Source organism: Amblyomma mixtum, chromosome 1 (genome assembly GCF_055824585.1).
Source record: "Amblyomma mixtum isolate Tamu chromosome 1, ASM5582458v1, whole genome shotgun sequence".
Taxonomy (NCBI): Eukaryota; Metazoa; Arthropoda; class Arachnida; order Ixodida; family Ixodidae; genus Amblyomma; species Amblyomma mixtum.
This window is the reverse complement of record NC_143012.1, coordinates 142,579,953-142,597,686: the sequence shown is the minus strand read 5'-3', so window position 1 is coordinate 142,597,686 and position 17,734 is coordinate 142,579,953. Positions and strand designations below refer to the sequence as shown.

The 17,734-nt window shown below is 46.1% G+C and overlaps 1 protein-coding gene across 2 annotated transcripts in view; it reads right to left on the bottom strand.

The window, feature by feature from the left end:
• Positions 1-17,734, bottom strand: part of LOC149367801 (putative 4-coumarate--CoA ligase 1) — a 108,638-nt gene that overhangs the window by 42,802 nt on the left and 48,102 nt on the right. For both annotated transcript variants that reach the window (XM_089557504.1, XM_089557498.1), the window contains 2 exons: positions 17,053-17,221; positions 14,737-15,018 (listed from right to left, as the gene is read on the bottom strand). In XM_089557504.1, coding sequence (XP_089413630.1) covers positions 14,737-15,018; positions 17,053-17,221 — 451 coding nt within the window. The remainder of the gene's footprint in view (positions 1-14,736; positions 15,019-17,052; positions 17,222-17,734) is intronic.

Here is a 17,734-nt window from a genome sequence, read left to right as displayed (position 1 = left end):
CAAGAAACAAAACAAATGCACATGACGAAACAGGGTCAACAATGCGTATAAGAAAGAACTGCCTTTTAAGCGAGCGCAATAAATTTTTCCAATGTTTGCTGCGCGGTAATACATGGTTGCAAAGCGTTGCATTCGCGTACGGAGATCGGAAAATAAGAATACCAGAACGAGTTGTTATTGCAAGAAAATTCCTGTATCATATTTGAGAGTATGTGTCTGGTTTGGTATAAGCAGACAAGGGAAGGGGAATGAGGGACTCGTTATACATTTTAGAGAAGCCAACAGCCACAGAAACCGAGGAATACAGGTAATTTTTTTTCATATGTTTATTCATTTTGTGGTGGTGGTCAATGGAGAACATGACGGAATATGTTACCGCTTAAATATAATTGATTAGAACAGCAAAAGAAAAAACAACCACATGCCACCGGTGGGAACCGAACCCACGACTTCCGAATAACGCGTCCGGTGCTCTACCAACTCAGCTACGGCGACGGCTCTCAGATCTTCTGCTTTCGGGGGTATTTATGTTTACAAATGACCTAGCCTTGAGAGTGTGCATCAGCGCCACCCACGTTCATAAGCGGCGGACGTAGTACGTCCTGAGTTACAGCTGGTGTGACGTGGAAAGTCATCGAATAGCGAGGGTGGAAGCTCTGTGACAACCCTCTTATGCTTCATATGGCATCAAGGCTGCCAGAACCGAGGCCCTCGTTAAGCAGTTAAGCAGACAAGGGAAGGGGAATGGGGGACTCGTTATGCATATGAGAGAAGCCAACAGCCGCAGAAACCGAGGAACGCCGTGAATTTGTTTTATGTGTTTATTTTTTGTGGTGTTGGTCAATGGATAATCTCACGGAAATATGTTATCGCTTAAAGATAATTGATTAGAACAGCAGATGAATATATATATATAAAAGCAAACAAGGGAAGGGGATGAGGGGCTCGTTATAAATATGAGAGAAGCGAACAGCCACAGAAACCAAGGGACAGAGGGGATTTTTAATTTATTTATTTTGTTCTGTTCACCGATTTAGAATATTACTGAATCTGTTATCGCTTAAAGCTAATTGATGACAAAAGCAGAAGAAAAAATAACCACATGCCGCCGGTAGGATACGAACCCACGACCTCCGAATTACGCGTCCGGTGCTCTACCGCTGAGCTACGGCGACGGCTGTCAAATCTTCGGCTTTCGGGGGTATTTTATGATTACAAATAACATAACCTTGAGAGTGTTCATCAGCGCCACTCACGTTCTTAAGCGGCGGACGTAGCACGTCTTGAGGTACCGCTGATGTGACGTATAACGTCATCGAACGTCGAGGGTGGAAGCTCTGTGAGAACCCTCTTACGCTTTCTATGGCGTCAAGGCTGCCAGAACCGAGGCCCTCGCTAAGCAATTAAGCAAACAAGAAAAAGGGGATGAAGGGCTCGTTAAAAATATGAGATAAGCCAACAGCCACGGAAACCAAGGGACAGAGGGGATTTTTAATTAATTTATTTATTTTGTTTTGTTGTTCGATTTAGAATATTACTGAATATGTTATCGCTTAAAGCTAATTGATTACAAACGCAAAAGAAAAAACAATCACACGCCGACAGGAGGGCGCAGGTCGTGCTGCTGCTAGACGGGGCGCAGGTAACGGTGGGGTGGTCGTGGCCCGGCAACGGGGCGAAACGCTTGCGGCACGGGGGCCGGTCGGCGCGGGGCATAGCTCTAAGACATGACGTGCGGCTCCGAAAGTGGTGCTGGTGATGGTTGCATCGCTCGGTGTATTTCGTCACGGATAACGTCCCCTATAGAAGGTATGCTTGCCGACGGAATATCCGAGCGGAGGTGTCGCACTTCTTCGCGGACAATGCTCCGTACACGCTTTAGCAGCGCCTCATCCCCGGGGCGCTGCTAGAGCGTGTACGAGTGAGCGGCCTCTACATTTGCCTGACGGCCGTACTGGGCACTCCGCTCCTGCAATGAACGTTCCATGCTCGTGGCTCTCTTGGCGAAGGCACCGACGGTTCTTGGAGGGTCGCGCATGAGGCCAGCAAACAGCTGCTCCTTCATCCCGCGCATAAGGTGCCGCACCTTTGTAGCTTCTGGCATGGCAAGGTCGCCCCGATTGAAGAGGTGTGTCATGTCCTCTAGAAACATTGCCATGCTCTCGTTGGACTGCTATCACCTCGAGCTAAGGGCAATTTGAGCATTTACCTTCCGTTCGCTCGAGCTTAATGTGGCGAGCAACTCACGGCGAAAAGCTGCCAAGTTGGAGAAGGACGCCTCGTGGTTCTCAAAACAAGTTTTCGCCGAGTAGTACAGAGCGAAATACTCATTCATCAGCTTCCGCTCGCGTTCCACTGATTGAATGCGGCCACATAGTCAAAACTGGCCAACCAATCTTCTACATCCTCGAACCAGTCGCCGTGGAAGGATGGTGGCGGCCGAGGTGCGAGAAGGACGAACGGCGTGGCACTTCCCGAGTACTTACTTGTCTGGCCGCCATTGGTGGACGTCATAGCTCTCACAGGCCTTGTGAGTGGTTCAAACGGGGGTTGCAGGCCTCGCAGGCGACGGCTCCCTTTGTGCACGGGTGTGGCGCCCGCGCGTCGGGAAGAAGCGTCACGGCTGTAGTCGGGCGTCAGCATACATGGGATGTGTCCCAGCACTCCCGCCAAATGTCACCGACAAACGCAGCAGGAAGCGAGGAGCACAGCCATTTTCTAGGGCAAGGCTCACCGAACCGCCCAGCTCATGAATTGAATTGAATTTAAGTTTATTTCAGTATTATGAGTACTGAGGACACGGAGACAAAAAGCCATACTTGGCTTGACGAGGTCCGCGCTCCGTTACAAGGCATACAGCATAACAGCTTAACAAATTATATTGCACCATGAGAATGCACAGACAATAAATGCAGAAGACGCTCGGCCACGCTCTGGGAGAAAAGGTTCGGCCACCAGGTGGCGCCGGCAGAGTGTGGGTTCAGAAGGGGTTCAGAAAGGGTAGGCGGTTAGATGATAGCCTTTTCGTGCTTACCCAGTGCATAGAAACAGCTAAGGCGGAAAATAGACCTCTGTTTTTAGCCTTTCTGGACATAAGCGGTGCATACGATAACGTGAACAGGGAACTCTTGTGGAGCATATTGAAAGATTTAGGTATTGGTGATGAGGTAATTGATTTTCTGCAGGAAATCTACCGAGATAATGAAGTTGAAACTACATGGGCAGGGCAAAAAAGGACCACAACTGTGGGGGTGCACAAAGGATTAATGCAAGGTTGTCCTCTATCACCGCTGCTGTTCATGCTCTACGTGATAAATATGGAATGAAGGCTAGAAGAAAGTAATCTGGGTTATAATCTGTCGTACAGATTAGGCGGAAATGTAGTTGAGCAGCGACTCCCTGGTTTAATGTATGCGGACGATATTGTGCTGTTAGCAGATAGCCAAGAAGATTTACAAACTTTGGTTAATTGCTGTGGAGACGAAGGAGACGCTCTAGGATTCAGTTTTAGCGCAACTAAATCAGGTGTGATGATTTTTAACGATACAACTGATCAGGTGCCTACAATACAAGGCCACGAAATACCCAAAGTGGCCGAATACAAATACCTCGGGATATGGCTAAGCGAAGCGCAGATATACACGGAAAAGCATGAACAGGCTCTTAGGGCAAAACGACGAAGAGACGCCGGGATAATGAAACATAGAGCATTATGGGGGTACAACAAATATGAAGTACTAAGAGGTATTTGGAAAGGAATAATGGTGCCGGGACTTAATTTCGGCAATGCGGTTCTGTGCTTAAGGGCAGAAGTTCAGTCGAGATTAGACGTAAATCAGAGAGCTGTTGGACGATTAGCACTAGGTGCCCACGGCAAAACCACAAACAAGGCCGTACAAGGGGATATGGGCTGGGCATCGTTCGAAGCACGGGAAGCTAAGAGTGAAGTACTATATGAAGAACGCCTGAGGAAATTGGACGATAACAGGTGGGCAGCTAAGGTATTTAAATATTTATACACAAAGAGCGTTGACTCACAGCGGCGGAAAAGAACTAGAAAACTAACCAGTAAGTATGCCGGTCATCAGGACGGAGATAGAAAGAGCATTAAACGACAGGTTAAAAAGGTGGAAGTTAAAAATTGGATGAATTCAATGGAAAACAAACATAGTTTAGAACTATATCGATACTGGAAAAGGCAGATCAGGAAAGAATTTTTCTGTGATAACTGAAGAGGCAGTGCCCTACTTTTTGAAGCTAGGTCAGGGTGTCTTAGAACGCGCAGCTACAAAAAGAAATTTAATGAAGAAGATGACACATGTGCAGTGTGTGGTAGATCTGTGGAAACAATTGAACACCTCATAATCAAATGTGATGGTATCCATTCGGATGTCGATGCAGGCACAGTCACTCTTCCTGAGGCCCTAGGGTTTAAAGATAACAATGCTCATGTAAATAAATCTGCAGTGGAAGTTAGCAAAAAGCGATTGGAGGATTGGTGGATGAACAGCAGAGATGTGGCATAAGGTTAGAATTGTAGGAAACCGTAGTTAAAGATGATGGCGAATCTTAATTAGAATTGCCAACACAGTAAACAAAAAAATAGTTAAGAAAGTAAAGCTGAGCATGGTGGCAATTGCCACCACCCCGTTTCAAAGGGGGCGCTCCTATCCATCCATCCATCCATCCATCCGTCCGTCCGTCCGTCCGTCCGTCCGTCCGTCCGTCCGTCCGTCCGTCCGTCCGTCCGTCCGTCCGTCCGTCCGTCCGTCCGTCCGTCCGTCCGTCCGTCCGTCCGTCCGTCCGTCCGTCCGTCCGTCCGTCCGTCCGTCCGTCCGTCCGTCCGTCCGTCCGTCCGTCCGTCCGTCCGTCCGTCCGTCCGTCCGTCCGTCCGTCCGTCCGTCCGTCCGTCCGTCCGTCCGTCCGTCCGTCCGTCCGTCCGTCCGTCCGTCCGTCCGTCCGTCCGTCCGTCCGTCCGTCCGTCCGTCCGTCCGTCCGTCCGTCCGTCCGTCCGTCCGTCCGTCCGTCCGTCCGTCCGTCCGTCCGTCCGTCCGTCCGTCCGTCCGTCCGTCCGTCCGTCCGTCCGTCCATCCATCCATCCATCCATCCATCCATCCATCCATCCGCCCGCCCGCCCGCCCGCCCGCCCGCCCGCCCGCCCGCCCGCCCGTTCGCCCGCCCGCCCGCCCGCCCGCCCGCCCGCCCGCCCGTCCGTCCGTCCGTCCGTCCGTCCGTCCGTCCGTCCGTCCGTCCGTCCGTCCATCCATCCATCCATCCATCCATCCATCCATCCACCCACCCACCCACCCACCCACCCACCCACCCACCCACCCGTCCGTCCGTCCGTCCGTCCGTCCGTCCGTCCGTCCGTCCGTCCGTCCGTCCATCCATCCATCCATCCATCCATCCATCCATCCATCCATCCATCCAGTGTGAGAATATGGTGACTACATGCATACAAGTACCTTTCTTACTGCCTGCCTATAGAGTCTGTACCAAATGCAACCAGGTTATAGTGTTCATGACAGTGAGCAGTGCTATGGCGGGGCATTGACGCCGTGGCAGCCAGCCCTTCTCTGAGTGCAGGATAACCTGTGTCACTTGATTATCGCTGCATCGCCCTCCTGTTCAGGATAACAAAAATGTCCAGATAGCATGAGAAGCGATGAAGGAAGACTGCCGGTTACTTCTGACAAAGGCGTTACATATAAGGAGCTCTCGCTAAGCACAATTTGAACGTTCTGCAGCGAAATATCAGTATGACCAGCAGCTAGCTGAGAGGCGAGGGTGAAGAGTTTTGCGGTTGGCAGTGGCAGCGGCTTGTGCAAGACTGGAGCACGCAAGCATCACTGAGGAGACCGCTACCCTGTAATAAACACCATCTGAACACGGTGACAGTGGCTACTTGGGGTTGGTGAATACTACATTTTAAGAATAACCTTGCGCCACTCAGTGTGGCAGTGGCTGCGGTGAGGAACATTTAGTCACCCCGCTCTACCGGCCTCACAGCCCTGTCTACCCTTCATTTATCACCAGCCCCCTTCTAGCATATGTGGCTGGCTTCTCGTGGAGAATCAACTTGCCATGGTGGGGCAGCCGAAGCGCATTACGAGTGCATGATTTTGTGTTCTGAAGAAGTGCACTGTTCACTTTGCTTCAAGAAGAAAATTCCCATTTATGAAGCTTTGGGCATCTGCATAGATTTGGTACTAGAAACGATAAATGTAACCATGCGGTAAAAGAGGAGCTTGTAAAATCAGGCAATAGTGTCGCCTTTAAAAATGAGTTGTCAATTTATTCAAGAGCTCTTGAGAAACTGAAAGACCTGAGACGCTACAAATCTCTTATATCACTGCTCTTTTATCGAGCGCGAAAACAGACATTGGAATTAGGCCAACGCAGGACGCGAGACAACCCAGGTGAGAAAGGTATTTTAGTACGAGAGCACTTATACGCACACCAACACCGACCAAGAATATTATCGCCACCGTACGTATTACAGGGCACAATAGTCTCCAGAACGCGGAAGTGCCGATTTTGGAGCATAGGTGCAAATTTCCCCTGATTTTACTACCGCACGTTAAAGAGCCCAAGAGCAACTTTCTCGACCTCAAGAATGGTCTGCAACCACTAGTTGATAATATAGCTATAGATGTTGGTTGCCGGCCGCGTGCCTTGGGGACTTTTATCTCCGATAGTACGTCGGTTCTTGTGCTGTTTCTCAGCAACAGCAAACGCCACGGTAAGTGAAATTAAGCATACCCTTATAAAAATTTCTATAGAAAGTCCATAGACTGTCTATAGACTTTAGTCTATGAAGTCTATAGACTGTCTATAGACAAATCCTTTAGACTGGTCTATAGACAGTCTATAGATTTATGGCCATACACTTTTACTAGACTTTTGTCTATAGACAGTTTATAGACAAATGTCTACTGAAAGTCTATAGCTCTATAGACAGTCTATAGACGATGACTTATGGTCATACATTTCCTATAGAGTTGTCTATAGACCGTCTATAGACACTTGTCTATAGACGGACTATAGACAACCTATAGACCTATGGCCATAGACTTCCTGTAGATTACTGTCTATACACAGTCTACAGACAAAAGTCTACTGGTCCAGTAGACATATGTCTATAGACTGTCTATAGACATTCCACAGGTGTGTGGCCTGGCAGTGCTATAGACCATTGTCTATAGACAGTCTATAGACCTCTGTCTACTAAACTATTAGTAGACCATTATCTATAAACTGCCTATAGACAGTCTACAACCGTTGAAAAAGGCCACCAGTAGAGTTCACAAATGACACAATCAATATACTTACAAATTTAGTTTTATTTCCAAGCTATCCAGGCTGGGAATATGCAATACATGGACCGTAAGAATGCACCACAGTAACATAAATGTTGAAAGTAACAGTCCGGCTAGTTTCCTCAGAAGCATTCTTGCGGCCTGTTGTATGCAGTCAATCATCCGGGCATGTTCACCTGTACAGCACAAAGGAAAAAAATAACAGAGGAACTGAAAAAAAAATTCCCATTCCATCTCTACACATGTGCTTTACAATGCAAGGCATATCCTGGCTATGCCATTCTAGAAAGGCAATCTTGATCTTTTGGTTTGGTTTTATGGGGTTCAAAGACCCAAGGCGACACAGGCTACGAGACGCTGAAGTGAAAGGCTGTGGAATAATTTCGGCCACCTGTGCAGAGTACAGAGGCCTTTAGCATTTTGCCTCTATTAAAATGGGACCGCCTAGGCCGGAATCAAACCTGCATCTTTCAGTTCGCCAGACGAACATGATAGCCACTGAGCTATTATGGCGGCGCATTCATTTCAGTAAATACACGACAGATTATAAGTGTCTTCATAAAACATTGTAACAAAGACCCATAATCCCTGGAGCACTCTACCCTGAATCCAGTACTGATACTGATTTCTGTATGGCAATCCTTTTACATTATTTGAACAAGAATTCGAACAATTGTGCCACATATCTGCATCGACTCGCAAGGAGCTGTTAAGAATGCCACCCCCATAAAATACAGATTCAGTGCACCTTACACAGGGATCCAAAAAGGAGAATATTGCAGCATTTATTCTTATAACCGCTATAGAAGAAGCGCTTCAAAATACCCTGCGTGAAGCTTGGTATACACGGCCAAATTTTTAACTGGCTCGGGTGTTGCATCGCTAAATGCACCTTGTAAAAAAGGTGCCTTTCGGCTACACTGATGGCATATTCATGCTGTAATTTGACGAGTGAAAGGTCATTTCGTGGTTCCTTTTTGTTCATATAATGTTTAATGCAGTACTTGCGTGTTTAGATCAACGTACGTTATCAGAAATTTTCGTCTGCCACTACGAACAGCTGAAACAAGCGGCAGACGCAGCAATATGAATCTGGTCCATATGGCCTCATCCTCTGGGTAAACTACCACTCCTTTCATGGCGGACAAGTCGTTTACCCAGAGTAAGTGCAAATGCGCCACCAGAAACATTCCTGCGTATTCCGCTTGTTTCGGCTGTTCGTAGCTGCAGACGATGAATATTTCTGATAACTTTGATCTAAACACGCAAGTACTCCACTCAAACGTTATATTAACAAAAAGAAACTATGAAATTCCATCTCACGTGTCAAATTACAACATGAATATGGCTGCAGTGTAGCCAAAAGGTACCTTTTTTACAAGGTGCATTTATCGATGCAACCCCAGAGCCAGTTAAAGATTTGGCCGGGTGTACGTAAGCCGATACTCAAACGGGCACAAGCTATACAAAACCAGCAGGCAGAAGCAACCAGTTCACCACAGATTTGCGCCTATAACTTGAAGCACAGAGATGGAACAGCATACTCATACATCTGCGCGCTCTTAGAAACAAGCGGGTTGCAGCGCTTCCATGCCGCGCTCATTATTCAGAAAACTCATACAGCGCACACAGGCTGCAGCTACGCCGTTTCAAAAGCGCGAGTTTGATACAACAAATTACTGTCACGATAAAATACCGTCTGTAATTCACTTAGTTTTTCCTTCAAGTGCAGACCCAACAGCACAGTAAAGAGGTGTGTTTCTTGCATTGAGGTAGCCTAACCCAACGCTGCTAGAAAAATCAACTAAAGCATTGAACGCGCTCAAAGTAGGAAGTATTTCAATGACACAATTAACGCCTTCAACAGGCGCAGCTATAATAACACGAGAGCTTAATTTAATTTTAGGCACAAATAAGCGGCGAATTACATCGGCGCTTTCGTAACGTAGCAGTCTGAAATCAGAAACACATACTATGCCTCTCGCGCAAATGGTATTCTAGAAATCTGTGCAAGCGTGAGCGGGATTCATGAACGAACCACTCGGAACGAAATGTAAGCCACCTCTTGTCGAGCCGACCTTTACCCAGCTTTCAAAATGAAGTGCCCGCAGGCCAGCGGCGGCGGCCAATGGCTCTGATGACAGACATGGAGGAATCCGTACGTGTGCAGCGAAGGGGAGACGGGATGGAGCTCGTGGGTTCTTCGCGGTGTTTGAGCGCTCGCGCCGGCAATGAATTTTATACCATCACACTATAAGCATTCCTCCAGCGCCGCTTCTCTACAACTTTGACAAACGACTCGTGCTCCAGTCTGTAGCGTTACAAGACACCTTTGCTGAAACGTCGGCGTCCACGACGCGCACCGAGCGAGCGTCTATACGTAGCAAGCAATGCACACCTCAAAAAGAACAGCACTCCAAGGTCCACATAGGCGATAACACAAAGATTAGAAAATAAATGTAATCCACCACAGAACGAGAGTGTATGTAAGTACGTTTTCGGAGGTGCAAAGTAAATTGAGCTCACACGGCGCTAACTAACGCACAGTTCCATTTAGGCCGTCATTCACAGGCTAAACGACATTTCTGGCCGCGCATCTACCTTGAAACACGAAAAATCTAGTAGACAGCTCGCGAGGAGCGGCTTATCATCAAGGGCATCGCACAGACTGCCTTTCCGCGCGTTAGTAAAGACAGCGGCACAGAGATAAGCCGCATTAGTCGAGAACCCGATGGCTTCCGCCTTAGAAACGAAGATAGGACGTTTCTCACTGCGCACATAATCTGTTCTGCACACACAGCTATGCTTAGAGTGGTTTAGGAGACCAAATGAATAAAATATAAATGTATAGACTTACCGTAAGCAGACGATGAAGCTGGATTTTGAAGAAAACGTAATCCGCGAAAAAAACGCCGACGCCACCGACGCAGCCACGCACAGGGTTGTTTGCAGCCCGAATGATTTTCCGCCGCCTCGCGGTAAAACGTGAAACAGAAACCCATTTCACGGTCGTATCTTTATCGCTCGCACTCTTGCCGTGTGCAGCTTGATCTGATATCCAAGACTACAGAAGGCAATTGGTTTATAAGCGTGAATTCTTCGCTTACCCTCTAAAAACCTTACTGTTTTCGTGAAAACAGAACCGAAATCTAACTGCTTGACCGTATACGCGCCGCATCTCCTACCGAATAGTATGTGGTACAATTATCAAATAATAATTATAATGTTGCATAGCATAACGTCTTTTTAGCGTGTGTTCGTGTTTAGAAAACTGATATGCTCGACATCAGCGTCTCATCGGCTCCGAAGCAACAGGTGCAAGGGTAGGAACGAAAACATACTGACTTTGTGATTGTTGCGTCGGTGCACTTGTGATTGTTGCGTCGGTGAATACAAACTGCAAAGGTATAAATGGGAGATGTTAATCGCACAGAGGACCAGACTATTTGAGACTATTCTGAGGTGTTTCTAAGGGATGGGCGCTTCCTTGAATTCTCACACCCGTCTTTCTCTCTTTATTTTCAGCACGTTTTAAAGAGAAATTTAGAAGCGTTGGTGAAATGTTTCTGATTTCAGCGCGTTGGACAGTAGCGATCGAAAGATGGAATGGAATTGTGTCGAGCGATTTCTTTAAGGGACAGCGTATTCATTCGATGTAGTACAGTTTGCGGCGCCCTTACTCCAAGAACGGCTGCCTTTCCTCGGCTTAATTGTTAGCATTAAATATTTAATTGTATTGACAATATACGTCACGATATAACGAAATGGAGCTTGTCAAGGATCCTGAAAACTATATACAGGAGGGTGTTGTAATGTCCTCACGCAATACTTCTTTAATTTCCGTAATAGCGAAGGAGGTGGAGGACACCCGACATAGTTGCGGTCACCAGATGCAGGTCCCCACAGCATGCAGTGCAAAAATAAATTGACATTGTTCTATACTTAGTCGAAAGTCAGTGTATCGAACATTGTTAGATATAATTAGGATTGTTATAGACTGGTCTATAGACAGCAGACTATCTATAGTGTACAGTGTATAGACGAAAGGAAATTGAGGTAGTTGTAGACTGTAGTCTATAGGGAGTCTATAGACCGTCTATAGACGAAAGGAAATTGAAGCAGCTATAGACCGTAGTCTATAGAGAGTCTATAGACCGTTTACAGACGAAAGCAAATTTCGGCAGTTATAGACCTCAGTCAACAGACAGTCTATAGACCACCTATAGACGAAAGAAAATTGAGCCAGCTATAGACTTTGGTCTATAGAACGTCTATACACAAAAAGAAATTGAGGCAACTATAGACCTTGGTCAAGAGAGAGTCTATAGACCGTCTATAGACAAAAGGAAATTGTGGCAGCTATAGACCTTAGTCTATATTGAGTCTATAGACCGTCTATAGACGAAAGGAAATTGAAACAGTTATAGACTTTAGTCTATAGAGAGCCTATAGACAAAAGGAAATTGAGGCAGCTATAGACCTTAGTCTATAGCAAGTCTATAGACCGTCTATAGACGAAAGGAAATTGAAGCAGTTATAGACTTTCGTGTATAGAGAGTCTATAGACAGAAGGAAATTGAGGCAGCTATAGACCTTAGGCTATAGCGAATCTATAGACCGTCTATAGACGAAAGGAAATGAAGGTAGTTATAGACTTCAGTCTATAGGCAGTCTATAGACCGTCTATAGACGAACGGAAAATGAGACAGCTATAGACTTTAGTCTACAGAGTGTCTATAGACCGTCTATAGACGAAAGGAAATGGAGGTAGTTATAGACTTAAGTCTATAGATAATCTATAGACCATCTATAGACGAAAGGAAATTGAGGCAGTTATAGACTTAAGTCTATAGAGAATCTATAGACCGTCTATAGACAAAAGGAAATTGAGGCAGCTATAGACTTTAGTCTATAGAGTCTATAGACAGTCTATAGGCAAAAGGAAATTGAGACAGCTATAGACTTTAGTCTATAGATTTTCTATAGACGGTCTATAGACAAAAGTAAAAGTCTATAGGATGTCTATAGAGTCTATAAAAAGTCTATATACAGTCTATAGACCATTTTTATAAGGGTAGCAACACACAGATACCTCTAGTTTGGCCCGGCCAACTCCGAATTTGCCTCTGCCCGAGATGATGGCGACCAAAAAATGTCGCCGAGGCAATTGCCAAAATTTGTCCCAGGCCACCGCCGAAACTTTACTATAGACAATTTCTGCCAAAATTGATATCCAACCGTAACTGAGTTTGCCTGACATGGTGGCGACCTTAAGATTTGGCTGCAGTCATCTCGAAAATTCGCCCTGGGCCAACCCCTAAATTTGACCTTGGTCGAATAGGGCTAAGTTTAAAAGCAATGCCGAAAAGTAGTGCTTTCTCACTATAATAGGTTTAACCAAGTGAAAACCATGACGTTTTTTTTTCAGTATAAACTTGAAAAAAAAAACTGGGTGGAGCCCACCTAAGTTGCGCCTTTGGGCTATGACGGGGTAGCGTTAATGCGCTTAGGCCCATATATATACGGAATTTGTCATTTCTACGCTTCATTCATAGAACGCCGAGAGTCCTCATGCCACTCCTGGCAAAGCGGTGCAGCTCTTAAGCGATGCGCACGGACCCCGCAGGTTGCTGCTTCAAACACAGCCACCGATGAGTCTTGTGAGGCTCAGGTTGTTCTTCGCGAGCAACCTTTCGCGACCAATCATGAATTTAACTGCCACCTGTCACGGCGGGCAGTTTGCTTAAAACCAGGGGGAGAGTTTGTGATGACGTGACAAGGTCAAGAGACCTAGGTGTCCCACCTGCCACCTAGGTTCCTTGTCTGTGAAATTTCGCTCATGCCATCGCCGCCGGCGATGAAGACGAAGGCGGTTCACTGAAGGGCACCTTTAACGCTGTAGCGTTAAAGCGTATTAGCGTTAATAGCCACATTGTAGGCAAACGCGAAAAGTACAACTTGCCGATTTCAGATACATTCACATAGCTCTGTTGAAATTGCTAGCAGCCGTCCGTCACAGTTTGCGCAAGTAAGTTGCATATAATTCGCACCTCTAATCGTTAACATGTACCAGCGCTTCATGCTCAGCCCCTCCAATCATCTACACGAAGAGCGATCAAATATTTGTAAAAGACGTGTCAGGACACTAACATAATCTTTCATTGTTATTCAGTGATTGCAGCAAGAAGTATTTAGTGTCAACTACAGGGAATTTTGGTTGTGACAACTGAACAGGAATGATTCAGCATCGTCATGTCTGCCCAGAATGTGGTCGTGAGATACTGCTGAGAATAATTACGCTAATCGCTGAGGACGGGAACTTGTAAAGAGCAATGACAAGTTATATAGGCAAAACAAATAAACCAAAACCTCTGTAATTAATTGGCAGTCCTGTAAAGAACAACAATTGGCTCTTCTTCGAAAGACACGAGAACTAACAGAAGTAAAAATTACCGAGGCTTAGTGATGATGCACTAAGATTAAATGAGTATTGGGAGTAGAGTGAAAAATTTATGATATTCTCAACGAAAGTGCGAATGAGATATTCACAACAGACCTCTCCTGCAAATATCACGTTCATTTATCATTTAGGAATCTGTTCCGGATAATTAGTGTAGTGATGTCTTAGATTGTAATGCTAGCACAAAAAGATTTCGATTGATTTATCTTCAAGTTTTGCACATTCGGCCCCTTAGCCCTCAGCGAATTCTAAAACCTTTGCAGTTGCCTTTTAACGGCACAATGGTTGGTAGAAAGCGCATTAGACCATTGTCTTTTCGAGCATCCATCATCAGGTTAAATGCATGAATCTGTTCAAGGATTTGTCAAAATATTTGCTATGGAAGGATTGGAATCTCCAATATCTATCCTAAAATAATCTCAATATAATAGTTTTAGAATAAAATAATATAACTCTTATACTAAGATATTTTGTGCCTGTGTTTCTTTTCGGTTTGTGAGTGCGCTCTACCGCTCCACTCGTGATCAGGTGCTGGGGCTATACGCCCCGGCAGAGCTCGCGGGGTGACAACACAGGCGGAGAGCGCCTGTGTTGTGTGCGTCTTTCTCTGTCCCTTGTCCCGTTTTGCGCTACTTCACATACCATGGTTCACAGTTACCGACTCGCCCGAGTTTCTACCCTTCTGGCTTTCAAGCCGCACCAACGCAGCTTTTTGTCCTGCTTCTTTTCTCCCTTGTTGCTTATGTAACCTTGACAGAGTTAATAAAAGACTTCATTTAAAACCTATGAGCAGCCATTCATCTATGTTTTTTACATCCCTCGGACAGTCTCATCAGAGAGTAAAGGATGCCCACCGAGGAATGTTTGCTAAGCTTCTAAGCTAAGGTGTGCTTCTTTTGTCGCAAAAAAGGTGCTTCATAGCACAGTGCCGTTAAGCAATAGGGCACAGGAACATACCTTGACCTCGACCATCGTTCCAGGTACACCAACGTCAGTGCCGGTGTGCGGTTTCCCGGTTTTCGGCTGACCAGTAACAATTCCACAAGACTCCGTCATGCCGTACATGTTCAATAAATTCTCTATGCCGACGAAAGCCTTGCGAGCAGCCTCCGCCACGGAAGCTGGGAGGATACTTCCGCCCACGGCAATGCCCTTCAGGCTGGGTAGACCCCGGCCTGTGCGCTGCATCTCGAGCAGCAGACCTTGCATCTGGGACGGAAACAGCATTGCTGCTGTGACCTGCGTAAATGCAGAGATTCATAAAATATGCTTGGTGGTGAATAAGCTCGCCTCGGGAAAAATGCACCTGACATTGCATGCAGTGGTTAGTTCGGGGACGCAATGAGGGTAAAAAAAATAGCAAATATACTTCTTGAAACTTTTACCATGGCCGCAGCGCAGGATTGATACATGAGCACTCAGAAACTCAAATATAAATATCGTGAGAATAAGGCTGAGCGAAAATTCAATATTTTCAAAAAATGAACAGCATATTTTCTTCTTTGATTCCTTCAACGAATAAAATAGGGGGCTTTTTGAGTTATTCCAAAGCGATTCAATAAGATTTCAAAGTATTCGAGAAATTTGGAATGACTGGAGTAAAAAAAATAATTAGCGCTTTAACCCAGACTACGCCTCGACCACAACATTCTGGGAATGTACGAGGTCTGTTAGAAAAGTATCCGACTTTATTTTTTTTGCGAACACCTGATGGATATGAGACAAGCGCGCTTGCATCAGGCGACCTTGAACCTTCATGCGCATGCATGAATTTTTTCCCGCCTGCCGATACCGTCAGTCGCTGGGAAGAAGCGTTTGAGTGAGGCAGTGTGCAGTGCTCTCGTCGGTTTTTTATTGCAAGGAAAATGGCGGAGTGAAAGGAGCAGCGCTACTGCAACAAATTTTGCCATAAACTTGGCGACAGCCGAGTGGAAACCATTCGAAATATTCAGACGGCTTTCGGTGAAGATGCTATGAGCAGCACACAGTTTAAGCAGTGTTACAATTGTTTTAAAGATGGCCGCACATCGGTGGAGAACGAGCCACGCTCCAATCGGCAATCAACATGCCAAAATGACCAGGTCATTGCCGAACTGAACGCTATGGTGATGCGGGACTGTCGCGTGACTATCCGAGAAATTGAGGAAGAGGTGGACATGAGCAATTTCTCCGCACATTCCATTATCACCGAAGATTTGGCCATGGAGAGAGTTGCGGCGAAATTCGTGCCGAAGCTGCTCACGGTGGAGCAAAAGCAGCTTTGTGTTGAAGTCTCACAGGACATGCTGGATTGCGCAAACAGTAACCCCGACTTCATCAACATCATAATCACTAGTGACGAGTCTTGGGCGTACAGGTACGACCCGGAAACCAGATCCCAGTCGTCAGAGCATTCCACGTCACCAAGACTTGCGCAGCAATGTGAAAGTGGTGCTGACTGCTTTCTTTGACACCCTCTGTGTGGTAGACTACGAGTACGCACTCTACAGGGTCAAACAATGACCAAAGAGTACTACAGGGATGTCCTCCGTTGCCTACGTGATGCTGTGCGGCGCAAGAACCCGGAGCTGAGGTCCACAGGAAATTGGCGCACCCATCGCGCCAATGCTCCTGCACATTCCTCGCACTCGAATCAGATTTTTTGGTGAAAAACCAGACTCCTGTAGTTCAACAGACTCCTTACTGTCCTGATATGGCCCCTGCGATTTCTGGCTGGTTCCCAAAATCAAAAGGCCATTGAAAGAAGCGCGATTTCAGACAAGGAAGAACATTATGGCTGCAACGACAGCTGAGCTAAACTCCATTCCGAAAAGGGCCTTTTCGGAATACTTCCCACAATGGCAGCACCGCTGGGAGAAGTGTGTGGAGTCCCAAGTAGACTACTTTAAAGATGACTAGGTTTGCAACGCTCCAGTTATGCAAGTTTTTTTTTCAACGGCCAAAGGTCGGATACTTTTCTAACAGACCTCGTATATGTGTGGTTCAAAGTTCGAATTTTTCATCAATGCTTTAAATAGAGAACGACACAAGAAAGGCTGTCACTAAAGAAAACTTGATGCACTGGTTCCATTAAGTACATTTTAAGCGCGCAGCGATAACGTAGCATTGATTATATATCTCCTTAGAATCCAATTTTTCATTAAATGCCAAATTGTGAAATGCCAAATGAGACCGGTGTTACCATTTACTTGCAAGCAAAATCGGTGCGTCAGCTTGCGTAATGTGGCTCAAAGCAGATACGCGTTCAGAAAGTGGCAAGCTTCTCTTTGGTACCTTGTACTTATCTACAGCATCCATTATCTCCCGGGGGCTCATCATGATTGGCGTCACAACACACGTGGCTCCGTCCAGGAGGGCAATCATTGTGTACAGCATCCCCGACATGTGCGTGATGGGGCACATTCCCAGCTTTACATCGTTTTCTCCCCAGGGAACATGTACCCTGCATGGAAGTACGGCACGACATGGTGGAAAAGCGCAACAAACCAGGTGTACAAGGTAATGGCGACTACATCGTTCACATCCAAGTAATCAAACCGTCTTTTCCTGGCACATAATTAACGTAGTCAGAAAGAGCTACAGAAACGATTTTTACAAGGAACAAAGGAGTGTATACAGGGAGAGAGAGAAACCAGGTAATGAAAACACTGACAATTTACCTGGCATTCAGCCCGAGTGGCCCTTAAAAGTAAGTAAACTGTTTCTTTTGGTATTCAATTCCATATTGTTGAAAGCCCACAAGTGGGCACCTGCGTTCATAAGCAACGACATAACGCAAAGACACTGTAAGACATACGACAGAACGCTCTTTTGTTTACCCAAAGTTTTTGAATAGCTTAGGAAAACTTACTGCACGCTAGAACTCCCAGTATCTGCAATGAACCCCAGCAGAATTGCTTATTCTACAAGAAAAGTGAATGGATAATGGGCTCTTTAATATCGGCTGATGACGGTC